This window comes from Pan paniscus, chromosome 1 (assembly GCF_029289425.2).
Source record: "Pan paniscus chromosome 1, NHGRI_mPanPan1-v2.0_pri, whole genome shotgun sequence".
Lineage (NCBI taxonomy): Eukaryota > Metazoa > Chordata > Mammalia > Primates > Hominidae > Pan > Pan paniscus.
The window spans coordinates 180,530,182-180,557,788 of record NC_073249.2 but is presented as its reverse complement, the minus strand read 5'-3'; the positions used below and the strand labels follow the sequence as shown (position 1 = coordinate 180,557,788).

The 27,607-nt window shown below is 46.0% G+C and overlaps 1 protein-coding gene across 4 annotated transcripts in view; it reads left to right on the top strand.

Moving 5' to 3' along the window:
* RAD54L (RAD54 like) overlaps window positions 1-27,607 on the top strand; it is a 46,143-nt gene that overhangs the window by 17,866 nt on the left and 670 nt on the right. For 3 of the 4 annotated variants that reach the window (XM_055093436.2, XM_003812748.6, XM_034964164.3), the window contains 14 exons: window positions 8,271-8,331; window positions 9,550-9,685; window positions 10,128-10,197; window positions 10,313-10,601; window positions 10,838-10,962; window positions 17,037-17,187; window positions 20,244-20,370; window positions 22,033-22,107; window positions 22,239-22,369; window positions 22,922-23,032; window positions 23,190-23,313; window positions 23,703-23,781; window positions 24,106-24,285; window positions 27,384-27,547. In XM_055093436.2, coding sequence (XP_054949411.1) covers window positions 8,271-8,331; window positions 9,550-9,685; window positions 10,128-10,197; window positions 10,313-10,601; window positions 10,838-10,962; window positions 17,037-17,187; window positions 20,244-20,370; window positions 22,033-22,107; window positions 22,239-22,369; window positions 22,922-23,032; window positions 23,190-23,313; window positions 23,703-23,781; window positions 24,106-24,285; window positions 27,384-27,547 — 1,823 coding nt within the window. Of the gene's footprint in view, window positions 1-8,270; window positions 8,332-9,549; window positions 9,686-10,127; window positions 10,198-10,312; window positions 10,602-10,837; window positions 10,963-17,036; window positions 17,188-20,243; window positions 20,371-22,032; window positions 22,108-22,238; window positions 22,370-22,921; window positions 23,033-23,189; window positions 23,314-23,702; window positions 23,782-24,105; window positions 24,286-27,383; window positions 27,548-27,607 lie in introns of those variants that run through there. The other variant, XM_063607833.1, reaches the window with a different exon arrangement.

The window sequence follows — 27,607 nt, the reverse complement described above, 5'->3', positions numbered from 1 at the left end:
GGAAAGGAGGGTAAAGGAACTAGGATCCTCATGTCAGCTCAGACTCTGACTCTGTATATGACTTTAAGGAGTATCAGAGTCATGTATTTCCTCTAGTAAAGTCAAACTTAATCACCACCATGGCAGGTTCTGTGCATTGCCTCATGTAATTCTCACGTTTGAAGATGAGAAAACAGTCTCAGAAGGGTTAAGTAATTTGCTCAGAGTGGGTGGAGCAGATCTGTCTATCTCCAAAGCTTTTCCACTAAGCTTTATGAGGAATGTTTTGAAGGAAAAGTAGGAATACATAATGGAGATTAGTCATTTGTGCATTCAGCAAACATTTAAAAACGGTTTTGTGGCCGGGTCGGGTGGTTCACGCCTGTAATCACAGCACTTTGGAAGGCTGAGATGGGTGGATCAACTGAGGTTAGGAGTTTGAGACCAGCCTGGCCAACATGGTGAAACCCTGTCTCTACTAAAAATACAAAAATTAACTGGGCATGGTGTCATACCCCTACCCCTGTAGTCCCAGCTACTCAAGTGAGGCATGAGAATCACTTGAACCCGGGAGGCAGAGGTTGCAGTGAGTCAAGATCACGCCACTGTATTCCAGCCTGGGCAAGAGTGAGACTCGGTCTCAAACAAAACAAAACAAAACAAAACAAAACAAAACAACTAAATGAAAACAGTTTTGGGCCAGGCGCAGTGGCTCACGCCTGTAATCCCAACACTTTGGGAGGCCGAGGTAGATGGATCACCTGAGGTCAGGAGTTCAAGACCAGCCTGGCCAACATGGTGAAATCCCGTCTCTATTAAAAATACTGAGAAAATTAGCCAGGCATGGTGGTGCATGCCTGTAATCCCAGCTACTTGGGAGGCTGAGGCAGGAGAATCACTTGAACCCGGGAGGCAGCGGTTGCAGTGAGCCGAGATCATGCCATTGCACTCCAGCCTGGGCGACAAGAGTGAAAATCCGTCCCCAAAACAACAACAAAAAAACAACAGTTTTGTGTAATACTTGATAAATATAGATATATCACGTAAGTTATAAAACACAAACACCCGTGAACCCATCATCCAGGACTAGAACATTGTCAAACCCATAATCCCTTTTCCCATCCCCAGAGGTAATCATTATCTTGAATTTTATCCATCATCTTTTGCTTTTATGATAGTTTTAGCATACATATAAAAATCACTAATACAGCCTTGGCAACAGAGTGAGACCACCTCAAAAAAAAAAAATCACTAATACATTGTTTAATTGGTTCTTTGAACTTTAAAAAATGGTGTTGGGTGGGCATGTTGGTTCATGCCTGTAATCCCAGCATTCTGGGAGGCCAAGGTAGGCGGATAGCTTGAGCTCAGGAGTTTGAGACCAACCCAGGCAACATGGTGAAACCCCATCTCTACCAAAAATACAAAAAAAATTAGCTGGGTATGGTGGCGTGTGCCTGTTGTCCCAGCTACTTGGGAGGCTGACATGGGAGGATCACTTGAGCTTAGGAGGTGGAGGTTGCAGTGAGCTGAGATTGGCACCATTGCACTCCAGCCTGGGTGACAGAGCGAGACCCCGTCTCAAAAGAAAGAAAATGGTGTTAAAATGGTGTGTAATCCTCTGGGACTGTTTCATTCAGGATTTGTTCAAAGTTGTCCTGTGTAACTACATGGCATAAGTGCAGTTGTGGGAGTGCACAACAGGAGACCTACGGGTCTGGAGACTGGGGAAGACCTGCCTCTGAGAGATGTGCTGTTAAGTCCTGAAAGATATGAGGGGTTAGACAGGTGAAGGGAGTGGAAAACATTCTAATAGAAGGAACAGCTTATTGGAAAGACTGGCAGCAATAGAGGCAGGTACTGAAAAGAGAGTGTGGGGAGTTGGGGGATGGTGGTGAGAGATGAGAGTTGGAGAGCTGTGCAGTGGCTAAGAGTGGAAGGCCTTTCAGAAGCCATGCTAGGAGAGTCTGGACTAAGGTCACTGAAGAGCTTTAGAAGTGTTTTAAGTGGGGGTAGGAGGTAACAGCAGTATAGAATATTTGTTGGATGGGGAGAGACTGGAGGTAGGGAAACTAGTGAGAAAGCTATTGCAGGTGGCCAAGCAAGAGAGGATTATGGCCTGGACATGGGTTTTAGGGGAATGGGGAATGGGAAGAAGTGGGTGGATTTTGAGAGATACTTAAAAATTACAAGTGGAAAAACTTGGGATTGATTACATGTGGGGAGAGGGAAAATTGAGGATGAAGTTGGGATTTTAGGCTTTGGCAAGGTAGATGGATGGTGGTGTCATTTGCTGAGATGGGGAACACAGAAGAAGAATGGCATTTGGTGGGAGGGAGATGGCAGGCACTGTAATCAGGAGGCCTATGAAGTTGAATGTATTATACAAAAGCTATTCTCTTTTAATAGCAAAGTTACAGGAATAGAACAGAAGATAGACAACATTAAAAATGTACTTGCAGGCCAGGTGTGGTGGCTCACACCTGTAATCCCAGCACTTTGGGAGGCTGAGGCAGGAGGATCACTTGAGCCCAGGAGTTTGAGACCAACTTGAACAACATAGTGAGACCCTATTTCTAAAAAACAATAAATAAATTGGCTGGATGTGGTTGCATGTGACTGTAGTCCCAGCTACTCTGGAGGCTGAGGTGGGAGGATCGTTTGAGCTGAGGAGGTCAAGGGTGCAGTGACCCGTGATACTGTCAGTGCACTCCACCCTGGGTGACAGAGACCCTGTCTCAAAAGGAAAAAAAATACTTGCATATAGGAAAATTCAGAAAAGTATAGTTAATGGGTAGAATCTGCTGTATGATAAGAATGCTACTAACACTGTTTAGTTGCTGTCAATAAGAAATTGTATTTTAAAAAATCCATTGTCCAGAAGATATGAACAGGTTTGTTTATGGTTGTTATAAAATTGAAGTGCTGAAACTTGTTCACTGAAACATTTTGACTTGTATTAATGCTTTACATCCCTACATTTATATTAAGAATTCACACAAAAGGCCGGGCACGGTGGCTCACGCCTATAATCCCAACACTTTGGGAGGCCTAGGCGGGTGGATCACAAGGTCAGGAGATCGGAGATTGAGACCATCCTGGCTAACACGGTGAAACTCCATCTCTAGTAAAAAGTACAAAAAATTAGCTGGGTGTGGTGGCGGGCGCCTGTAGTCCTAGCTACTCGAGAGGCTGAGGAATGGCATGAACCCGGGAGGTGGAGCTTGCAGTGAGCCAAGATTGTGCCACTGCGCTCCAGCCTGGTGACAGGGCGAGACTCTGTCTAAAAAAAAAAGAATTCACACAAAAAATGAAAATGGAAAAACTGCAAACTGCAATACCGGATTTCTGTCCCCTATTTTTCTACTCACAGTGATATACTTAGGTACTCTTTTTTTTTTTTTTTTTTTGAGACAGAGTCTTGTGTTCTCACCCAGGCTGGAGTGCTGCAGTGGTGCTGTCTTGGCTCACCTGCTTACTTATCTCCATTCTCCTTCAGCTGGAGCTTGGTGAGCTAACACTGCACTTAGAGAGCGATGGTGATCTTTAATTCCTTTTGAAATCAGAAGAAAAAAAATACATAGTAATCCAGCCTGATTATATTATTATAGTTATCTTTATACCAATGCAGTCTTTTTTGTTTTTGTTTTTTCTTTTTTTTGATAGAGAGTCTTGCTCTGTCGCTCAGAATGGAGTGCGGTGGCGTGATCTTGGCGCACTGCAACCTCTGCCTCCCAAGTTCAGGCGATTCTCCTGCCTCAGCTTCCTGAGTAACTGGGATTACAGGCACCCGCCACCATACCTGGCACATTTTTGTGTTTTTAGTAGAGACATGGTTTTACCATGTAGGCCAGGCTGGTCTTGAACTCTTGACCTTGAGTGATCTGCCTGCCTCGGCCTCCCAAAATGCTGGTATTACAGGTGTGAGCTGCTGCATCTGGCCTTTTTTTTTCTTTTTTTAATGGAGGAAGGGGTCCCAAAGGCAAAAGTGCCTGGGGCCCACAAGAGTCATAGTGTGGCCTTGGAGATGAGGACTTCAGCCTTAGACATGATGATTTTGAAGTCCCTGCAGGAGATCTAGGTCTGGAGTCAGTTGTAAATGTGGATGTGGAGTAAGGTATAACTAGAAATACACCTGGGACTCATTAGCATAGATATATTTTATACCTAGTAAGTGGATTGGTGAATGGGTAGTCAGAAGATCTGAGGGCTAAACCCTGAGCCCTGGGGAGCACTGACTTTTTTTTTTTTTTTTTTTCCTGAGACAGGGTCTTGCTGTGTCACCCAGGCTGGAATGCACTGGTGCGATCACGGCTCACTGCAGCCTCAATCTTAGGCTCGGGTATTGCTGCCACCTCAGCCTCTGGAGTAGCTAGGACCACAGGCATGTGCCACCAAACCTGGCTAATTTTTAAATGATATGTAGAGACCAGGTCTCACTGTGTTGCCCAGGCAGGTTTCAAACTCCTGGGTTCTAGCAATCCTCCTGTCTTGGCCTCCCAGAGTGCTGGGATTACAGACGTGAGTCACTGCAGCCGGTTGGGAGCACTGAGCTCTGGGGATGGGTTGAGGGTTAAAAGGCAGAGGAAAAAGCTCATTAGGGGACTGAAGATGAGATCCCAGAAAGGTGGAGAGTAGTGTCATGGAAATCAAAGGCAGAAAATATTTGAGGAGTGGTCAGCTTCGTCAAGTAAGATACATGTCCATTGGAATTAGGGTCATGTAGGCCATTCGTGATCTTGGCCAGAGTGGAAGGGGCAGAAGACAGGAAGAGTGGGAGGAAAGAAGGGGAGCTATATAACTTACTAGAAGTTTGCCTGTGGAGAGGAGAGATAAGCAATCAAATGAATATTTGTTTTTAAGATAGGAGATAATTAAGTCCGTTTTAAATGCTGGTAAGAGCTAGTAGAGAGGGAGAGGTTGAGATACAAGAGTGATCAGTCATAACAGAGTGATTCCCTGCAGAAATGGGAAGCTTTAGCCTTGGTGGGGAGGAGGGATGCTGTCTCTCATCTATCAGAAGGAAAGATTGGTATGAATTATCAGTAACTAAATGAACACAGAATAAGAGCATGCTCCCTCCCCTGCCCCCTGCTATAGAGACTGATGAGTCACCAAACCAGATCCCTGAAGGTTGGCCATTCCTTTTTTTTTTTTTTTTTTTGAGACATGGTCTTGCTCTGTGACCCAGGCTGGAGTGCAGTGGCGTGATCTCGGCTCACTGCAGCCTCTGCCTCCCAGGTTCAAGTGATTCTTGTGCCTCAGCCTCCCAAGTAGCTGGAATTATAGGTGCCCGCCCCCACGCCCAGCTCAGTTTTTTGTACTTTTAGCAGAGACGGGGTTTCACCATGTTGGCAAGGCAGATCTCGAACACCTGACCTCAAGTGACCTGCCCGCCTTGGCCTCCCAAAGTGCTGGGATTACAGGCGTGCACTGTGCCCAGCAGGCCATTCCATTTTGCAGGCTGAGCCCTCAGACGTTTTTGGCCAGGGGTCTCCACATTCTTCCTTACCAGTTATGCAAGCCTGTAGTTCTCCCTGCAGAACCTATGGTTCCTGTGTTCTATTGAAAGTCTTTTTAAATTTAGGGCATAAATTCTTGGCTACTCAGAGCCTCAAATCTAGCCTTCTGTACTGATAATTTTGAAAATATTTCTGTTTTAGAACTGATGCCAAATTAAAAAGAAAATTAGGGTCCATCTCCTTTTCCTCTCATTTGACTTAAGAGTAGCTTTTTTTTTTTCCTTTGAGGCAGGTCTTGCTGTCACCCAGGCTGGAGTGCAGTGGTGTAGTTGTAGCTCACTGCAGCCTTGAACTCCTAGGCCAAGTGATCTTCCTGCCTCAGCCTTCTGAGTAGCTGGGACCATGTGCCACAGTGCCTGGGTAATTTTTAAATTTTGTGTACGGGGTGTGTGGGGGGGTCTCACTACGTTGCCTAGGGTGGTCTCAAAATCCTGGGCTTAAGCGGTCCTCCCACCTCAGCCTCCCAAAGCACTGGGGTTATAGGCATGAGCCACTGCACTGGCCAAGGGTCCTTTTTGTTAGCATCTTTCATAATGATTATCATTGCTATTCATAGTTACAGTCATGCTAATTAAAAATAGTAAAGGCTGGGCATAATGGCTCATGCCTATAATCCCAGCACTTTGGGAGGCCAAGGTGAGAAAGATCCCTTGAGCCAGGACTTAGAGACTGCAGTGAGGTATGATCACCACTACTGTACTCCAGCCTGGGCGACAAAATGAGACCCTGTCTTTTAAAAAAAAAAAAAGTCAATAAAAGATTTTATTCAGATGCAAAGAAATTTGCAAATAAACAAAAGCATTTGAGTTTTTTGCCAACTTTGCCTTTATGTTATGTTATTTAGTGTGATATTGTCATGTTATTTAGTGTGATAAGGAAGTTCATTTCTACATACTTGTTTTCTGTCTTCTAATATCACAAAAAAAATTCATTACTTTTTTTTAATTTAAAGTACATTTGAGGCCAGGTGTGATGGCTCATGCCTATAATCCCAGCACTTTGGGAGGCCAAGGTGGACGGATCACTTGAGGGCAGGAGTTCAAGACCAGCCTGGCCAACATGGTGAAACCCTGTTTCTACTAAAAATACCAAAATTAGCTAGGTGTGGTGGCGTGTGCCTGTAGTCCCAGCTACTTGGGAGGCTGAGGCAGGAGAATTGCTTGAACCTGGGAGGTGGAGGTTGCAGTGAGCTGAGATTGTGCCATTGCACTCCAGCCTGGGCAACAGAGCAAGACTCCATCTCAAAAAAAAAAAAAAAACAAATAAAGTACATTTGAATTTCTAGACATTTATGATGTGTGAAGAAATGAGTCAGAAAACAAAGGTAAAAATATCAGGGCAGGCTTGCTTTTTTTCCTATTAGACTACGTTTTTTGCTAGAAGGGACATTTTTTCATTACTGCTTTTTCCACTAATATATTCCCATTAAAACTACCTTCAGGGTCTCTGCTCTTTATTTCTCTGCTCTCTTGGGTTCCACCTCTGGTTTTGTTGAGGTTCACAGGCTATCACAGTTCCGCAAAGGGCTCAGGTGTGTGTGGACCAGAACTTCCATGGGAGCTGTCAGAGTTAGCTCAGTGTTAATTTTTCTGCCTTCTCTGTCCCTGCCCCAGCCCCATAGCCCATGGAATAATGCTGGTTCAAGGCAGAAGTGCTTGTACAGAGGCTTCTTGCCTTTAGGTGGAGGAGTCACCAGTGCTACCTCTCTAGGACCCACATATGTCTACCTGCTGTCACCCTTGTCCCACTTGCTTTTTCTTAGTGTTGGGCTTAGCTTCTCTCTCATGTCCCTTTCTCATGTTCCTTCTCTTGTGCTTTACATGGCAGGAAGCTGCTGGGTCTGGGCTGATCTGCATGGCTGTACTCAGAGTGGGTGAGAGGCCACGTTGCCTACTGAGTACAAGTAAGGACCCTAGAACCAGGAAAGTCCTGCATTTGTAATGGCTTTGTGACTTGAGAAAGTGACTTAATCACTCTGAGCCTCAGTTTGCTCATTTGTAAAATGGAAACACCAGTAATATATGGACCTCATACAGCTGTTAGGATTAAATGGTAACATGAATGCAAGAGGCTTAGCTCTGTGTCTAGCATACATTGGTAGCCATCATTATTTTTATTTATATTTTTAAATATATATTTTTAAAATAGAGATGGGGTCTTGCTATATTGCCCAGGCTGGTCTCGAACTCCCAGACCTAAGTGATCCTCCTGCCTTGGCCTCCCAAAGTGTTAGGATTACAGGTGTGAGCCACCATGCCCGGCCTGGTGTTGTTAATATTATTTTATTAATACGATGGCTCCCATTTCTCCATCACTACTTTTTGATGAGCTGTTTAGTTCCCAAGGAGGCTGATGTGAGTATTAGATATATTAGACATAACTGATGTAGCCAAAAAAAAAAAAAAGAATTGTGAGGTGTGCTTGGGAAGGTGTAACCCTATATGACAGTGGTTAAACCCAGACATTAGAATTATCCATTATTACTCAGGTTGGCTAAGTCTGTGGTATTTGCTTTCCAAGGTGCTATACCCTAGGGAAGAGCTAGGTATGCTCACTGGCATGGTTTTTAATGAGTGAATGGTTTCCTGGGTTCTAAGCCTCGTGGTTGACTGAGGCTGGGCCCTTCTGCTATCCCTGGATATTTGTAGAACCTTACATAAAGCCTTGAAGATGGATGCTGTTGTACAAAACCTAATGTGAAGCATATCATGATATTGTCCCATAACATCTCCAGTCAGTCCTGAATCCCTGTTTCTCCTTTCTTTTTAGGAAGCATTTATTCGAAGCATTTTGTCAAAGCCTTTCAAAGTCCCCATTCCAAATTATCAAGGTAAAATGGAGGTTTTTCTGTTTTTGAAATCAGTCATATGTACGTGTGCCTGAATAAATTAAAAACCTGCTTTTGTAAATACAAGCTTAGCTGGGAATTGAAGGTGCCAGTCCAGCGGTGGCTGTGTTTGGGGTGACCCTCCTGAGGCCTGCATGAAAACTGTGTTAGCCTCAGTAAGGGCTGCCAAGACTAACTGCCCCTCATCTTCTTGGTAGAGGTGTCCTGGTGCTCAGAAAGCTCCTGGTGGGCCAAGATGGCTGATGGACCTGGGCTTCATTCAATCCAAGTGCATTCAGTAGCATCCCTTTTATGAGGCTGTGTGGGAGGCCTAGATTCTATAAGGTTTTTCCCTGTCTTATGTAGGGTACAGCATTATGCTAAAACTGGGGCTTGGAGGAATAGGGAGGCCAGCTTTCTCTCTCTCTCTTTTTTTTTTTTTTTAATTTAATAGAGATAGGATTTCACTATGTTGGCCAGGCTGATCTCGAACTCCTGGGCTCAAGCGATCCTCCCACCTCGACCTCTCAAAAAGTGTTGGGACTACAGGCTTGAGATACTACACTTGGCTGTGGCCAGCTCTCAGGAGCTCTCAGAAAGCTCCATGAAAGCACCCTTTAGAATTTCAGGCCTTCCCAGGATTGTCTTGAGTTGAAATGAACCAGATCTGGCACCTCAGAAGTTTGTAATTGAATGGGAGAAATAAAATGGGAAAAGCTCTGATTCAAAGCAGAATAATTCTGGGGGCTGGGCATGGTGGCTCACGCCTGTAATACCAGCACTTTGGGAGGCCAAGGCGGGCAGATCACCAGAGGTCAGGAGTTCAAGACCAGCCTGGACAACATGGTGAAACCCTGTCTCTACTAAAAAAAAAATACAAAAATTAGCCGGGTGTGGTGGCGGGAGCCTATAATCCCAGCTCCTTGGGAGGCTGAGGCAGGAGAATTGCTTGAACCTGGGAGGCAGAGGTTGCAGTGAGCCGAGATTGTGCCACTGCACTCCAGCCTGGGCAACAAAGTGAGACTCCATCTCAAAAAAAAAAAAAAAGCAGAATGGGATAATGGTGATATAGAGATGCCCAAACTGAGTTTGGAGGCATTCTCAGAGAGAGAGGGTCATATGGGAGCTCGGGAAAGGTTATGTGAAGGACAAGTATTTGAGCTGGGCTTGCTGGAGCTCCTAAACATAGATTCAGGTGACGGAATGATTATTGGTTTGTAGGTCCTCTGGGCTCTCGGGCATTGGGCCTGAAAAGGGCTGGGGTCCGCCGGGCCCTCCATGACCCCCTGGAAAAAGATGCCTTGGTTCTGTATGAGCCTCCCCCACTGAGCGCTCATGACCAGCTGAAGCTTGACAAGTATGTGCACTGGTATTTCATAAGCAGTTTTGGTTCTCTGTATATGCACGCATACTTGGGAGGGCAGAGGGTATTTTGGTGTGATTTCTTTTTAGGATTGACATATGTTTTCAGAGAGTAGATGATTGGGGAAGGAGACTGCTTGGGGAAGAGCCTGTGGTCATGTCCAGTGAGTGGGCATTCCTCATCCCCTCCTGCCTTCCCAGGATGCTCACTCAGGAGGAGGAGTGATTGAGGTGATGACACAGGGAACCCATCCCTCTCTGAGCTAACTTTCTAACTCCTAAAGTAGGAACTTGCTATGGTTTTATGATTTATCAGCCAAGAAGGTCTTCTTTTAGGCAGCTGCCTCTGTTGCCTCCGGATCAGCAGGACACAGCTTCCTGAGGGTGCTCCCTTGCCCATGTCTGAGCACGCTGTTTTCTTTGCTGTGTTTTCTCAGGGAGAAACTCCCTGTCCATGTGGTTGTTGACCCTATTCTCAGTAAGGTTTTGCGGCCTCATCAGAGAGAGGTAAATGAGGGTGAGGGGAACGAGGTATGGGCTATGGGCTGAGCCTGGGAGACTACCATCCCTGGGACAGCAGCAGCGTAGGTGCCAAAGTGGACTGAAGGCTGTTATTCTCTAGGGAGTGAAATTCCTGTGGGAGTGTGTCACCAGTCGGCGCATCCCTGGCAGCCATGGCTGCATCATGGCTGATGAGATGGGCCTAGGAAAGACGCTGCAGTGCATCACATTGATGTGGACACTTTTACGCCAGAGTCCAGAGTGCAAGCCAGAAATTGACAAGGCAGTGGTGGTGTCGCCTTCCAGCCTGGTGAAGAACTGGTACAATGAGGTTGGGAAATGGCTCGGAGGGAGGATCCAACCTCTGGCCATCGATGGAGGATCTAAGGATGAAATAGACCAAAAGCTGGGTACGGAGCCCTAACAAAGATGGCTGCACTCTCCTGCACAGCCTGCTGCTTTCTTACGTGTATGCTCATTTATGGCCAGGGTGGAGGGCAATGCAGGGGTAGAAGAAAAGAGAATTTCCATTGAAAATAGTTGAAGTGGAGTCAGTTGTTTCCAGGCTAAATTAAAGAACTGTCTAATTGTTTTTTTTTTTTTCAAAAGATTCTGAATTGTTCCCTTGACACCTTTTCTGTTGTAGAAGGATTCATGAACCAGCGTGGAGCCAGGGTGTCTTCTCCCATCCTCATCATTTCCTATGAGACCTTCCGCCTTCATGTTGGAGTCCTCCAGAAAGGAAGTGTTGGTCTGGTCATATGTGACGAGGTACTTGACTCTCAGCAGTCTGGGTGGTAGGAGAAAATCTGTCAAAATCTCTTCACTGAGTATTGCCTTCCAAGGGCTGTGCTAGTCACTGGGGAATGCTGAAGACAGGATGCTGCCTTGGAGACAAGTGACAGGGAGAGCCTGTGATACCAAAATACAAGATACTGTCTGCCAAAAGAGGGCTGAAACAATGCTTAGAACCCTGAGGAGAGTGAGATACTGGGGGCTGATTGGCTTTGTTGCCTCCGGATAGTATTCCTAGACTAAAGAAGGACCTTGAAGGGTGGGTGGCAATGTTTAGAGGATATAAACCAGAAAGTGTCTGAGACAAGTCTCAATTTAGAGATTTATTTTGCCAAGGTTGAGGATGCTCTGGGGAAAAAGAGATACAAGCCAAAGTAGGATCTGCAGCCTGTACTTTTTCCAAAGAGGTTTTTGAGGACTTCAATATTTAAAGGGGGGCTGGCCACGATGATTCACGCCTGTAATCCCAGCACTTTTTGAGAGGCTGAGGTGAGTGGATCACTTGAGCCCAGGAGTTTGGGACCAGCCTGGGCAATATGGTGAAACCCCACCTCTACTTAAAAAAGATAAAAATAGTCAGGTTTGGTGGTGCACCTGTAGTCCCAGCTACTCAGGAGGCTGAGGTGGGAGAATCAGCTGAGCCCGGGAAGTAAGCTGAGATTGCGCCACTGCACTCCATCCTGGGTGATGGGGTGTGAAACCCTGTCTCAAAACACACATATGACTGGGCGCGGTGGCTCACACCTGTAATCCCAGCACTTTGGGAGGCTGAGGCGGGCGGATCATGAGGTCAGGAGTTTGAGACCAGCCAAGATGGTGAAACCGTGTCTCTACTAAAACTACAAAAATTAGCCGAGCGTGGTCGTGGGTGCCTGTAATCCCAGCTACTCAGGAGGCTGAGGCAGGAGAATCTCTTGAACCCGGGAGGCGGAGGTTGCAATGAGCCTAGATAATGCCACTGCACTCTAGCCTGGGTGACAGAGCAAGACTCTGTCTCAAAAAAACAAAATAAAAACCAAAAAACACACATATACACAGACACACATGACCCTTTCTCAAAAAACAACAACACACAAATATGCATAAAGGGGCAAGAGCAGGCAGGAGGGAAAGAGGAGCCATCAGTTATGCATTCAGCTCAATAAATCTGCATTTTACATACAGTTAAGTAAATAAAGAGTAGAGGAAGAAGTCAAATACACATTTGTCTGGGAGGGAGGATTTCTAGTCTTGTCTTTGTCCCCTGCTTGTAAAGATGAGCTGTTTTTTTACATTGTCAGGGTGAGGGAGGCCACCTGGGGAGAGGCATGGCATTCTATCTGCGGCTATCTGTTTAGGAACAAAAGGAAAGACATTTTTTTGCTTGACTAGTTCCCAAGCTTAGTTTTTCCCTTTGGCATAGTTTGGGGTCCTGAGATTTTGTTTTCCTTTCACAGGGAACAGGTTCTAGAGTTAGAGACCTTTATTTGTATCCTGGCTCTGCCACTGACCAGCAGTGTGACCTTCAACAAGTTACTTTATCAGCTGAACCTCTGTTTCTACATCAGTAAAATGGGGTGATAATATCTGCCTCATAGGATTATTGTGAGGATTAAATGAAATTATTAAGAAAAAGCTCTTATCGCAGTGCCTGGTATGTCATAAGGCCTTGGCAAACGTAAGCTCTTGGTGGTTATTCCAGGCTGGGGGTACTTGCAAGAACAAAAGCAGAGATAAGAAAGGCCATAGACCTTGTAGTAGTAGTTTGTGTTGACTTCTTGTTTCTTGTTTCTGGAACTAAGGGAATATGGCCGTAGTTACTTCCTGGCCTTTTCCAGTATGTGTGAATGGCAATAGACAGGCTAGTACTTAGGAAGCAGTGAGGGTGGCTGGGAGCTTCCTACTATAGAGAATTTCCCAGGACTTCCCAGTGGGCTTGGCGACCCTGAGGCTATAGTCATTGTTTGCAACTTCTTGGGAGAGTTAACCTCCTTTGTATACCCCAGAGGTTCTAGTGGAGAGGTGGCTGAAAGACTTGGCCCTATCTGTCAACCAGTTGTCAGGCTAGGCTCAGCTCTGGGTACTGTAGATTAGCCCAGTTGTCTGAGGAACTTCAGAGAGGGGACAGAGGGAAAAAGCTTGCTTTTGGGTACCATGCTTTCTAGTTGTGAGCTATTTTCTGGTCAGTCATTGGCGGGTCTTCAAACTCCCAACTTCCTGGTAGGAGTAGGGAACTTACCAGGTTGAGGTGAGGTATGCATGTTACTGCCCTGTGGTTCAAGGCCCTGACATCTGCTTCATCACTGTGGAGGGGGACTATGCCAGGAGCCAGGTCCAAAGCATTGTGGGAGAGGAAGGCAGGCTGTAGCTGTTGAGCCTTTGAGGATTAGGGAGCATCTAAATTTTTTTCTACTTTTTGTTTTTTTTTGAGACAAGGGTCTTGTTCTGTTGCCCAGATGGAGTGCAGTCACGTGATCTTGGCTCACCGCAACCTCTGCCTCCCATATTTAAGTAATTCTCCTGCCTCAGCCACCCGAGTAGCTGATATTACAGGCGTGCACCACCACTCTGGCTAATTTTTGTATTTTTAGTAGAGACGGGGTTTCACCATGTTGGCCAGGCTGGTCTCGAACTCCTGGCCCCAAATAATCTGCGGCCTTGGCCTCCCAAAGTGCTGGGATTACAGGTTTGAGCCATTGTGCCCAGCCTTTTTCTACTCCTTAGTGTTTTTTTCTTCCCCACTCTGTCCTGTTTTATGAGCTGACTCTGTGCAGGGCACAAGGGATGAGGTGCCTCTTATCACACTGCAGCCCCTTGGCTGTTTACCTTTCTACTTGTTTACCTTTTATTTTGTCAACTGTCAGAGATCTGAGGAACCAAAAGTCCTGAAAAGATGGTCATCTTACTCCAGGGAAGGAGAGGGTTTGTCCTGTTCAGACCCTGGAAAGGGAAGGTGCCATTTCAGGCTTTCATGTTCTCAGCTCCCACAGCATCTTCCTCCCAGCTAACGCTTTTCTCTGGAACACAGTTTTTCATAATAACTTCTATGTACAAAATCTTTGATCCTCAATCAAAAGACACGGGATCAGCTCTGGCTTTGCCACTTACAAGCGTGACTTTCCACAGATGAGACTGCTCTGAGATTGTTTCTTCATCTGTAGAGTGGGTGGCACATGGGCTACTTGAAAGGGATATGATCCAGATCAAGAGAGGATATATGGGAGCACTTTGTACAAGTGTATAAATAGCAGAGGGATTGACCTCATCGTCATCTCAATCTTAAAGATTAGGAGACAAACTCAGGGAAGTGCGTAGTGACTTGCCCAGGTTCTCCTAGCGAGTACATAGTAAGCTGGAATGTGAATGCAGGTGTGAGATTCCAAGTCGTGGCTCTTTTTCCTATCCCTCTCTGCCTTGGATGCTTGGTGCAGGAAGAAGCTTGCCTTGGGTATGGAAGGGTTGTCCCTGTGCTCCTCATTGAGACCCATGTGGATCCTTAGTGACTGGTCCAATAGGGAGCTGGGGTTGGCTTTCTCTTTTGCAGAGACAGGATAGTGTGGCAGCCCATTTCATTCGCTGGGTTATTTATTAAGTGCCTTTTATGTGTCAAGCCCTGGAGATCTCACAATGCTGTCCCTCAGGGAGCTTCAGTTTAGAAGATCTAATTGTTGGTGTCCATTTCCCCTGGACCTGTTGGGTAATTTCCTCTGACTTTCAAGTCTCATTTCCCTCTTCAGTTCAGAAGTCTAAGGCTTTTTTTAGGGCTAGTACTTGGAGCCTCTAATAATTTTTTTTTTCTTAATTAAATTTCTAGGCCAAATGCGGTGGCTTACATCTGTAATCCCAGGACTTTGAAAGGCTGAGGCGGGCGGATCACTTGAGGTCAGGATTTCAAGACTAGCCTGGCCAACATGGTGAAACCCTGTTTCTACTAAAAATACAAAAGTTAGCCCGGCATAGTAACACATGCCTGTAATACCAGCAACTCAGGAAGCTGAGGCACAAGAATTGCTTGAACTGGGGAGGCAGGCACATGCCACCACACCCAGCTAATTTTTGTATTTTTAGTAGAGACAGGGTTTCACCATGTTGGCCAGGCTGGACGCAAACTCCTGACCTCAGGTGATCCACCTGCCTTAACTTCCCAAAGTGCTAGGATTACAGGCATGAGCCACCATGCCCCGTTGGTTTATTTAATCTTTAATAGCAACATTGGTCATTATTTCATTCTTTCATTCAACTAATATTCACTGAGCTTTGTCCTATACACTGAAATTATACAGGCGAATCTGACATAGTCTCTGCCTTAAGAAATCCTAGTCTCTGCCTAGTTGAGAAGATAAAGTACAGTAGAGTGTGATTAGTACTCTAGTATATATATTATGGATGAGGGCAGAGTGGTACAGTGTCCAGACTCAGAGTCATACAGACCTGAGTTCAAATCCCAGCTCTGCTACTTTCTACCGGCATGATTTTGGATAACTGTTTACCTCTCTGAATCTTAGTTTCTTCATCTCTAAAATGGATAATACAATTTCCATTCGTGTGGATTACAGAACAGAATACAGGTAAAGTGTTTAGTTAGTACCATGCCTACCACATTAAACGGGTTCACTAAATAGTAGCAGCCATTATGTATATAGTGCCACAGGAGCACAGAGTTGAGAGAGACAAGCAGCCTGCAGTCACTGAGGAAGGCTTTGCATAGGAGGTGACATCTGAGGAACTTGCCTGTGGAAAAGAGCTCTAGGCAGAGGGGTGGCATGGGCAAAGAGACATAAGGAAATCCAGCATTAGGAGTGACAAGGTCAGGATTCCTGGACTGTGACAAGCTTGGAGAGTGTCAGAGAAGTTCACTGGGGCCTCATTGAGAAGGGCTTTGAATGCTAAGCTAGTGAGCTTAAAGAGCTTGGACTTGATGCTATAGATGGAAGAGTCAGTGAAGGGTCTGCGTTTAATTGCGTTGTCAAAGCCTGACCCAAGGGAGCAAGACTGATTGCTGATTCTTGGTTGAGTGGTTGAGTTTTGTGTGCCTTCCCCAGTATGGGGCTGGATGTAGAAAAGGTATGGGCCTAATCTTGCCCATGTAGTTCTTGGAGAAAGAGGGAAGGTTGTCCTTTATGATTTTCTTGAAAAAGGCTTAAAAGAAGTAGTAGAGGTGTGGAGAGAATGGGAGGACAGGACAGGGAGAATAGGGATTGGGGAAGAGATGTGAAGGGAAGCAGAGGGAAGCTCTTTAGCTCTACTAGCTGTGAGGATTCTGGTGGGACATGGAGCCTGGTCCAAGTCCCTTTAACACTGATGGCCCAGACAAGGCCTGGAGTCTAATACAGAAGGCGTCTGGCTCAGAAGGTTCTGAGTTGGGTAGGCTGATGTGGAGGGGAGGACTCCCTGAAAGCATGGGTTTGTCATATGTCCACATGATCTCTGAAGAGTATAGGTGGGCTGCCAAGGCTCTGGAGGTGGGGCAGGGAAAGGGATGGAAAGGAACAGAGGGAATCTTTGCTTTATGGGTATAGCACTGGTCTGGAAACAGGAAGTCTGTCTTTTGAGCCTAATATTCTCCATAGTTAAGTGGGTGAACCCTCTCTCATGCTGCCCCCTGCCTAGTTCCCAAGGCCCTAGAACCTGTAATGTTTTTGTTTTTTGTTGAGACAGTTTCTCACTATGTCACTATAGTGGTGGCATATGCCTGTAGTCCCAGCTACTCAGGAGACTGAGGTGGGAGGACTGCAGTGCACTCACGGCTCACTGAAGCCTCAACCTCCTGGACTCAAGCGATCTTCCCATCTCAGCCTCCCAAGTAGCTGGGGCTATGGGTGTAAGCTACTATGCCCAGCTAATTTTTGTATGTTTTGTAGAGATGGGGTTTCATCACATTGGCCAGGCTGGTCTGGAACTCCTGGGCTCAAGTGATCCGCCTGTCTCAGCCTCCCAAAGTGCTGGGATTACAGGCATGAGCCACGGCGCCCGGCCTGGAATGTTTTTGACTCCTCTTTTCCTGTCTACATGAGACTTTGCTACCGTATAGGGAATGCCACATTGCGCTCTGAATAAGGATTCTCTTGCAGGGACACAGGCTCAAGAACTCTGAGAATCAGACTTACCAAGCCCTGGACAGCTTGAACACCAGCCGGCGGGTGCTCATCTCCGGAACTCCCATCCAGAATGATCTGCTTGAGTATTTCAGCTTGGTACATTTTGTTAATTCCGGCATCCTAGGTAAGAATCTAGCCTTGTTTGCCACATCAGAGAGGAGCCCTGCCTTGTCTTTGGGAGTATAACTCCAGCTGAGGAGAGAAAGAAGAGAATGCTAGTTATATGTGGGTCACTAGGCATTCTTGTAGGAAGGCTTCTCTTGTCAGGGAGTAGCAAAGCCATTGGGAGGACTTGGATCTGCTGAGCAACTCAGCAAAGCCCATGTTGGCCATTTTTCCATTGCAGAGGTGGCAGGGGCTATACAGGGAGTGGTGTCATGATGAGCTGAGGGTGGAATTATTATTTTTGTTCCTCAGATCCTAGCTCCCTTACAAGAGTTTTGGCCTCAGAGCAAGCTCTGTCTTGGGCAGACGTATGTGTTTTAAAAATCATTTTAACCATTTTTAAATGTAACAATTCAGTGGTATTAAGTACATTCACTTTGTGCAACCATCACCATCATCCATCTTCAGATTTTTTTTTTCTATTTGCTAAGCTTAAAATCTACCCAATAACTCCTCTCCCCTCCCCTCCCAGTGCTTTGAGAGGCTGGGGTGGGAAGATCACTTGAGGCCAGTTCAAGTCCAGCCTGGGCAACATAGTGAGACCTCGTCTCTACAAAATAAGAAAATTAGCTGGGTGTGGTGGTGTGTGCTGGTGTTCCTAGCTATTCAGGAGGCTGTGATCATGCCACTGCACTCTAGCCTGGGCAACAGAGCAAGGCCCTGTCTCTAAAATAGTAATAATAATAAAAACTCCTCATTCCTCCCTCCCCTAATCCCTGGCAACCACACATATATTTGTGAAAGGGTGTGTTAGTGTCACCCCAACTTGCCAGTGCTCAAGAGTAGGCAGAGAACCTGCTGAGTGGCAAGATTATGACCAAGTGAACACATTTGTGTAACCACCATCAGATGAATTACTAACACTCTCTCAGCAGCCCCTTTTCTAATCACTATCCTCTCCTTTTGTCCCGGCAGCAAACTCCTTCCTGACACTATAGGTTGGTTTTGCCTATTTTTGAATTTATGTTAATGAAATCATATAGTATGTATTCCTTTACATCTGGTTTCTTTTGTTCAACATTATGTTTATAAAGTTTATCCACATTATGTGTAGCAGTAGTTTGTTCATTTTCATAATTGCATACTATTCCATGTTATGAGTACACTAGAATTTATTCTACTGGTTTGGTTTTGTTTGTTGAGACAGAGTCTCTGTTGCCCAGGCTGGAGTACAGTGTTGCAGTCATAGCTCACTGTACCCTCAACTTCCTGGGCTCAAGCAATCCTCCCACTTTGGCCTCCTGAGTAGCTGGGACTACAGGCATATGCCACCACTATTGGCTAACTTTTAAATTTTTTATAGAGATGGGGTCTCATATGTTGCTCAGGCTGGTCTTGAATTCCTGGGTTCAAATGATTCTCTTGCATCAGCCTCCCAAACTGCTGGAATTATGGGCATGAGCCCCTATGCCTGGCTTCCATCTTTTTCTGTTTGGATATCTGGTTCACCCTACATCATATATTGAAAAAACTGTTCTTTCCCCCATTGCTTTGCAGTGCTACCTTCTTCATAAATCAAATGTTCATATATGTGTTGCTCTATTTATGGACTCTATTCTGTTCCTCTGGTCTGTTTGTCTCCTTATGTCAGTACTTCTCTGCTTTATTTACTGTGGCCTAATAAGTCTTGATATCCATTAGTGTGAATATTCCAACTATAGTCTTTTTTTTTTTTTTTTTTTGACACAGGGTCTCGCTTTGTCACCCAGGCTGGAATGCAGTGGTGAGATCATGGCTCACTGCAGCCTTAACTTCCGGGCTCTAGTGATCCTCCTGCCTCAGCCTCCTGAGTAGCTGGGACAACAGGCACACACCATCATGCCTGGCTAATTTTTGTATTTTGGGTAGAGGTGGGGTTTTGCCATGTTGCCCAGGCTGGTCTTGAACTCTTGAGCTCAAGCAATCTGCTCAGCCTCCAACTATATTCTTACTCCTTAACATTGTCCTAGATATTCTTGGCCCTTTGCATTCCCATGTAAATTTTGGAATCAACTTGTCAATTTATACACCTACTGCCTGCCATACCCACCAAAAAACTCTAACTGGATTTTAATTGGGCTGTATTGAAACAGATAAATTCTGAAAGATCTTTCATTTTTATAATACGGAACCTTCCAATATATTAATATGATCTGTCTCTCAACTTGTTTAGGTCATCTTTAATTTCTCTCAATGTGGCCAGGTGTGGTGGCTCACAACTGTAATCCCAGCACTTTGGGAGACCAAGGCGGGAGGGTACCTTGAGCCCAGGAGTTCAAGACCAGCCTGGGCAACATGGCAAAATCTCATCTCTACAAAAAAAATACAAAAGTTAGCTGAGTGTGGTGGCATGTGCCTGTAGTCCCAGCTACTTGGGAGGTTGAGGCTGTGGTGAGCCATGATTGCCCCATTGCATTCCAGCCTGGGCGACAGGGAGAGAACCTGTCTCAAAAAAAAAAAAATTGGCCGGGCACGGTGGCTCATGCCTGTAATCCCAGCACTTTGGGAGGCTGAGGCGGGCAGATCGCGAGATCAGGAGTTCGAGACCAGTGTGGCCAACATGGTGAAACCCTGTCTCTACTAGAAATACAAAAATTACCCGGGCACGGAGTGGGGGTGCCTGTAATCCCAACTACTCGGGAGGCTGAGGCAGGAGAATTGCCTGAACCTGGGAGGCAGAGGTTGCAGTGAGCCGAGATTGCACTCCAGCCTGGGTGACAGAGCAAGACTCCATTGCAGGAAAAAAAAAAAAAGTCCACTCTGGCCATGTTTGTCTTTTTAGTGGACTATTCAATCCATTTACATTTACTCTAAGTAATTATATATTTGGATTTTAACCTATCATCTCACTTTTGGCCTTTCAAGTCTTCACTGCTTTGATACCTCTCTGATCTGTTAAACAGAAATTGGCCTATATTTTGTTTAGCCTTGTTCTTGGTAGGAAGCTGGTTTGTGAGAAGGTAGTCTGCCATCACTAGCTGTGGGAAAATCATTCCTTTTCCACATTCTTCTGTTTTCCTTCTCTCCTGTGTTTAGGGACTGCCCATGAATTCAAGAAGCATTTTGAATTGCCAATTTTGAAGGGTCGAGACGCTGCTGCTAGTGAGGCAGACAGGCAGCTAGGAGAGGAGCGGCTGCGGGAGCTCACCAGCATTGTGAATAGGTAATGACCTTAAGCGAAGTCATTAGAATTGCCTCCCAAACCATCCATGGCCAATCCCTTGGGGGCTTTGCCTCTCTAGAGCCCTCAAAGGCTGGGATTCTAGGAAGGGAGTGGGATCTGTGTCCTAACTATGGCCACTGAATAAACAAGGGAGTCTTGGAGGTGAAGTGCCTGCTTTCTTTCTGGCTTGGGCTCTGTGGTCTGGTTTTGGTCTGTTTATCAGCCTGCTGAGGAAGCTTTTCTCTGATGCTGCTGGACTTCTTGAGCAAAGTATACCTTGGAGCATTACTAGTATTTCAGAAGCTTCCTGTCAGTTGGTCTCAGACCCGAAACATTAGGCTTCTCTTCCCAGGCCCCATAGTCATTCTGTGACAGGTAGGAGAAGATCTGAAAGGTGGTTGTGGCTCCCAGGCTAAGGGGACTGACTTTTTCATGGGAGTTACATAACCCAGAGGGTAGGCACATTCTGGACTCCTTTGTCCAGAGGTGGTATGCACACTTGATAGGTTACATTCTAAAGAGTCCTCCTGCCCTTCCCAACAACTGCCTGGCTACCTGGCTACCTCTCCCTACCAATTTTAGATGGCAGGACGGGCATGGTGGCTCACGCCTATAATCCCACCACTTTGGGAAGCTGAGGCGAGTGGATCACTTGAGGTAAGGAGTTCGAGACCAGCCTGGCCAACATGGGGAAACTCCCATCTCTACTAAAAATACAGAAATTAGCTGGGTGTGGTTGGGGTGCACCTGTAGTCCCAGTTACTCTGGAGGGAGAGGCTGGAGAATCGCTTGAACTTGAGAGGCGGAGGTTGGAGTGAGCTGAGCTGCGCCACTGCACCCCAGCCTGGGTGACAGAGCAAGACTCCGTCTCAAAAAAAAAAAATTAGATGGCAGGAAGAAGAATTGGTGTTTTCTTAAGATCTGCTTCTTAGGTGCCTGATACCTATCCTTCCTAGTCTTCCCAGGAGGTCTATGCTTAATTTCATTTAGCCTGGGGCCATGTAGCAGCGGGCATTTGGACAAATGCAAGCAGAAACTCCCCTAAGGACTTAGTAATTTACAACTTGCTTTTCCTGTTAGAGCTCCTGTATCAATGGGAAGCCTCAGTCTTCTCTTGAAGACTAGGCAACCTATTGAAGGGGAAGAGAAAGTGCTGCCTGTCTAAGCTAGCATGTTTGGAAGGTCTCTGTTCCCACAATTGAGACCCTGATACAGATGTGTTTGACATAGGTCTGATGACTTTTTTTTTTTTTTTTGAGATGGAGTCTCGCTCTTGTTGCCCAGGCTGGAATCCAATGGGGCGATCTCGGCTCACTGCAACCTCCACCTCCTGGGTTCAAATGATTCTCCTGCCTCAGCTTCCCGAGTAGCTGGGTTTACAGGTGCCTGCCACCACGCTTGGCTAATTTTCGTATTTTTAGTAGAGATGGGGTTTCTCCATTTTGGCCAGGCTGGTCTTGAACTCCTGACCACAGGTGATCCGCCCGCCTCAGCTTCCCAAAGTGCTGGGATTACTGGCGTGAGCCACTGCGCCTGGCCGAGTCTCTGACATTTAATACTGTAAAAGAGGGCTAGTCTTGGTCCTTTGGGTGGTAGCTTTTATTCCAGTAGTTAGCATGGCAATTTTACCAGCCTCTTGCCTTTTTATCCTGTTTTCTCTAGATGCCTGATACGGAGGACTTCTGATATCCTTTCTAAATATCTACCTGTGAAGATTGAGCAGGTCGTTTGTTGTAGGTACTGAACTCAACTGAAAGATGTGGAGTGGGTCAAAGCCTAGCTCCTGAAGCATGGCTGGGCTCTCAAGGTGTTCTCAGAGGGCAGGAGGGTGGTCTAGCTTTTTCCACTGACCCAGCTGCCTTTTTTAGGCTGACACCCCTTCAGACTGAGTTATACAAGAGGTTTCTGAGACAAGCCAAACCGGCAGAAGAATTGCTTGAGGGCAAGATGAGTGTGTCTTCCCTTTCTTCCATCACCTCGCTAAAGAAGCTTTGTAATCGTGAGTTGGGCTTGTGTCCTGGTGTCCTCTGTGAGAGTGAGCAAGGGAGGGTAGGTTCCTGTAGTGGCCTGGCAACCCTCGCTAAAACTCATCCAGAGTCATCCTCATAGAGGCCACATGTGATTCCAACCCTACCCAAGGCATGAACCCTGCATTGTGGAGTCTGTTTACCAGACCCTTTGCTTTGGAAAATTGAACTCATCTTCTGTCCAGCCCATGCTTGATGACCTGGGATGTGTCGACTGTTTGTGAGTGCTTGCCTGTACACATGCTCATATACAATGTTGGGCAGGAGGAAAAATAACAAAGAAACCTTGCCTGCTCTGTTATAGCTCCCTTCTTGTTGGGAGAACACATTAGTGAGTGACATTGTCCATCCATCGTCCCAGATGGCACCGACTATATCCTGTTGGAATTTGGTAGGATGAAGATCAAGCAAGTCTGATGTTGAGGAAGGCCTTTTGGGCTAGGCTTCTAGAGGGAGTTCTAGTGAACACTGAAGTGGAAACTTCAGAAAGCAAAGTATCTGAGTTTGGTTTTGTTTTCTCCCAGATCCAGCTCTAATCCATGATAAGTGTGTGGAAGAGGAGGATGGCTTTGTGGGTGCCTTGGACCTCTTCCCTCCTGGTTACAGCTCTAAGGCCCTGGAGCCCCAGCTGTCAGGTGACCCTTTTCCTACCAGTATTTGGGCTTCTCTAGGAGGAGGGTGGGAGATTTTTTTTGTGCTAGGGCTGTCCTGTTTCAAGGCAGGATATCAAGAGTAAGAAGCCTGGGCCATTGGGACAGCCAGTAGGGGACTGCTGGTTGCTGCTCTTCCCAGGTAAGATGCTTGTCCTGGATTATATTCTGGCGGTGACCCGAAGCCGTAGCAGTGACAAAGTAGTGCTGGTGTCGAATTACACCCAGACTTTGGATCTCTTTGAGAAGCTGTGCCGTGCCCGAAGGTAGGGAAGATCCTAACCAGGATGCCAAAGGGGGATAAACCCCTCCCCTACTGTCTGTCTAGTTCTGATTTGTGGATGTGGGCCAAGATCTGGGCACATAAGGGCTTTCCCTGGAGATATCTTCCCTTATTGCTATGATGGCCCCAGCTCTATCTCCAAGTAGAAGATCCCCTAGTCCTTCAGGTACTCCCTTAGGAAACAGTCTTGGCCTCTAGCTCCCTGCCCCTGCCTTTGGGAGCTTAGGGCCTCAAGCATGGTTATTTCAGTCCCTTCAGTGGCTCTCCAAGGGACTCTGCTTTCTTGGGTCTTTTTAAAAAATTTTTTATTTTTAAATTTTTTCCCCCTAATCATTGAAGCTTTATTTTCTTGGGTCTTGAATCCCCCTTCAGGTACTTATACGTCCGCCTGGATGGCACGATGTCCATTAAGAAGCGAGCCAAGGTTGTAGAACGCTTCAATAGTCCATCGGTAAATGCACATCCCTGTCCCCACACCACCAATGCAGTATCATCAGAATTAAGGAATGATAGAGAAGCTATAAGGGGTTACCTTGATTTTTTTTTTTTTTTTTAATTCCCCTAGTGGATATAGTAGGATTTGTCTGGTTGGTGATGGCTGGGCTGGAAACTGACTGTGCGTGTTGGGATTGGCTGGCTGGTGAGCAGATAAACTGGTGGTTTTCACAATTGGTACTGAGTAGTATAGAGGCATGAGGGAGGAGCTGGTTGGGCTGAGCAGGATCCCAGTTTAAGCTATAAGAGGTTCCTTTTCTCCTGTTTCTTCTCTTTCCAGAGCCCTGACTTTGTCTTCATGCTGAGCAGCAAAGCTGGGGGCTGTGGCCTCAATCTCATTGGGGCTAACCGGCTGGTCATGTTTGACCCTGACTGGAACCCAGCCAATGATGAACAAGCCATGGCCCGGGTCTGGCGAGATGGTCAAAAGAAGACTTGCTATATCTACCGCCTGCTGTCTGTAAGGATGGTGATAGTAGTCATAGTAGGGGTGGGTCATGGAACGAGATCTTCAGGACCATCTTGTTCCTTAGTGCCTCTCTTTGGCCTTTCTGCCTCTAGCAGTAGCCAAGCTATGGGCCCAGAAGTGAGTCCTTTATTCTTCTGTTCTCCCTCCCCTTCTCTCCACCCCATTCCCTCAAACCATTCTTACTGTGCCATCTGGACACCTGTTCAGTACATCCTTTTCACAGGACACCTGCTTCCCTCATACATGATTTCTGCTGTGTCACTGGCCTTGTAGTCTTCTCTCATCCCCTGTCCTATTTGCATTCTCCAAGTTATAAATTATCACCTTCAGACCATCCGTCCCATAGTTCCTCTCTTGCAGCTTATGTCGTTGGACTTGACTACACTCTTTTCTTCCTTGCTGCAGTCCTCTATCCTCTGCTATATTCCTAATTCATTGATGACTTTGGACATTAGCTCAGCCTTCATTTCTTTCCCAAATCCAGCAATCATACTGGCTGACGTTGAGGACCATGTGGTTATCCAGCACTCTGCCTTCATGTTTCCTTGACCTCATCTCAACCCCGCTTCGTCTAATTATTCCTAAGATCACACCGTGGAACTTGTTAGAACCCAGAACCTTAATAACTGTCATTCTACTTTCACTTCTTGTCCTCCTAGCTTTCACATACCTGCTGTATCTGCTTTAGCCTAATGTTCCTGTAGCCTCTCCCCTTCTCACCCTCCCACTCATCTGGCTTGACTTCCTTGTTTATTTAGCCCAGTCTTCACTGTGCATCCTTTCAGCTACTCTTTTCCCAATACCCATTCCAGTTGGATTATCTGAGCTGTTTTCAGCTTCTACACCAGCTACATTGCATTTACATGTTGGTACTACCACAAATTCATGTTCTCTTTTTGAGGTGGGCCATATCTCATTTCCTTCAACCATTTCAAGCATCTACCATTTCTCTCAAATTTCCTACCTAACTCATCTTCTTTCTACTCACTCATCAGACTCCTTATACCACTGAACCTACCTTCAAATATACTACTGAATTCCTAATTGCCAAAACAGGAGACTATGGATTTTTCCTCTTTGTGTATCTCACACTGTTGACTACTAATCCCTTAAAAAATGCTCTTCTAGGCTGGGTGCTGGAGGATCACTTGAGGCTAGGAGTTCGAGGCTATAGTGAGCTAGGATTGTGCCACTTTAGCCTGGGTGACAGAACAGGATCCCGTCTTAAAAAAAAAAAATTTTTTTTTCTCGTCTTTGGAAACTCCACTCTGGTTCTTCTACCTCTCTGATTACTCATTATACTGACAAATCTCTAACTATAAAATTTTAGCCCAGATCTCTTACCTGAGCTCTAAATCCCTATTTCCACCACTTAATCTACATTTCCACTTAGATTTCTAATGAGCACTTTAGAAGTATCATGACTAAACTCATTCCCCTTCCTTCTGATTGATTAACTGATTGATTTTGAGACACTTTCTTTCTGTTGCCTAAGCTGGAGTATAGTGGCACGATCATGGACCACTGCAGCTTCAACCTCCCACCTCAACCCCCTGAAGTAGCTGGGGCTACAGGTGTGTGCCACTACACCCGGATAACTTTTTTTCTTTATTTTTTGTAGAGAAGGGGTCTTGCTATGTTGCCTAGGCTGGTCTCGAACATCTGGACTCAAGCGATCCACCTTGGCCTTCCCAAGTGCTGGGATTAACGGCATGAGCCACCACACCTGGCTCCCCTTCTGAATGTTGTTCTTAATGGCTCCATTATCCACCCAACCCAAAACTGGGAATAATCTTACTGGACTATTCTTTTCTCCTAATAACCAGATTCCCACCAGTTTTCACTGATTTTTACCTTCTTGAAATTTCCTTAATCTAACCTTGCTCTCCAAGCCCTCCTGAGGTCATGGTCATCTGTCACTTGGATATTGCAGCAGCTTCCTAATTGTTTACTTCTGTCTTATCCCAACCCATTGTTCACATACTGCTTCCAGAAGGAGCTTTCCAAAAATTCAGATTTTATTTTTCGTCTCTTCAAAGACAAGATTAAGGCCTTCAGCATGGGATCCAAGGTTTGTTTTTTGTTTTTTGAGATAGAGTCTTGCTCTTGCTGCCCAGGCTGGAGTGCAATGGCACCATCTCGGCTCACTGCAACCTCTGCCTCCCGGGTTCAAGTGATTCTCCTGCTTCTCCTGAGTAGCTGGGATTACAGGTGCCCACCACCACCCCTGGCTAATTTTTGTATTTTTAGTAGAGACAGGGTTTTGCCATGTTGGTCAGGCTGGTCTCGAACTCCTGACTTTGTGATCTGCCTGCCTCGGCCTCCAAAATTGCAGGGATTACAGGCGTGAGCCACCGTGCCTGTCCCCAAGGTTCTTTAATGTGGCCTCTGCTGACTTCCCAGTCTCAGCTCTTACTACACTCCCACCAACCTCTAGTTAGCCTGAACTACTCACAGTCCTCCAATAGGCCAGTAGTATTCCTTTGTTCCTATGCTGGGAATACCTTTCTTTGTGTCTTTTCTTACAAACCATCTACTCATTTTCAAGATTGAGCTCAAGGATAGAGTTTCAAGTTTTCAATACTGTTCTACTCTACCATCCTTATGGACTCGCAGTTACCCTGTACAGATTTCTATCATTGTATCAGCTGTTTAAATGTTTGTCTAGGAGCTAAAGGATAGGGGATATATATGATTCTTTTTTGTATCCTAATGTCAGCACAGGGTCTGGAATAGAATAGATACCTAAATGATATTTATTGAATGAGTTAGAGTTGGGCTTGGTGCAGAAATCTGAAGCTGCAGCAGACAAACCTCAGTTCACCCTGACGGGATTTAACCAGGCCCTGGGACCCTTCATTAGTATAGAAAGTAGCCTGGGTGGGCAGACTATTCATGTCATGTTCTCAGGAGACAGACTGGGAAAATGGACCTCAGCTGAGTAGAGATAATGTTCTGGGACTCATACTTTTTATTCATCTCCTCTTCTCGGGTAGCTGTAGTTTCAACCCTTTGGTTTTCCTGCTCCCTTTTTATGAGGATGGCTAAGCGCTGTATCTTTTGACATTCCCCCACCTCCTCTTCCCCAGGCAGGGACCATTGAGGAGAAGATCTTCCAGCGTCAGAGCCACAAGAAGGCACTGAGCAGCTGTGTGGTGGATGAGGAGCAGGATGTAGAGCGCCACTTCTCTCTGGGCGAGTTGAAGGAGCTGTTTATCCTGGATGAAGCTAGCCTCAGTGACACACATGACAGGTGGGGAAGTGCCCTAACCATTATCTCTAAGCTACCCACACAGTAGGGAGATGGGATCTG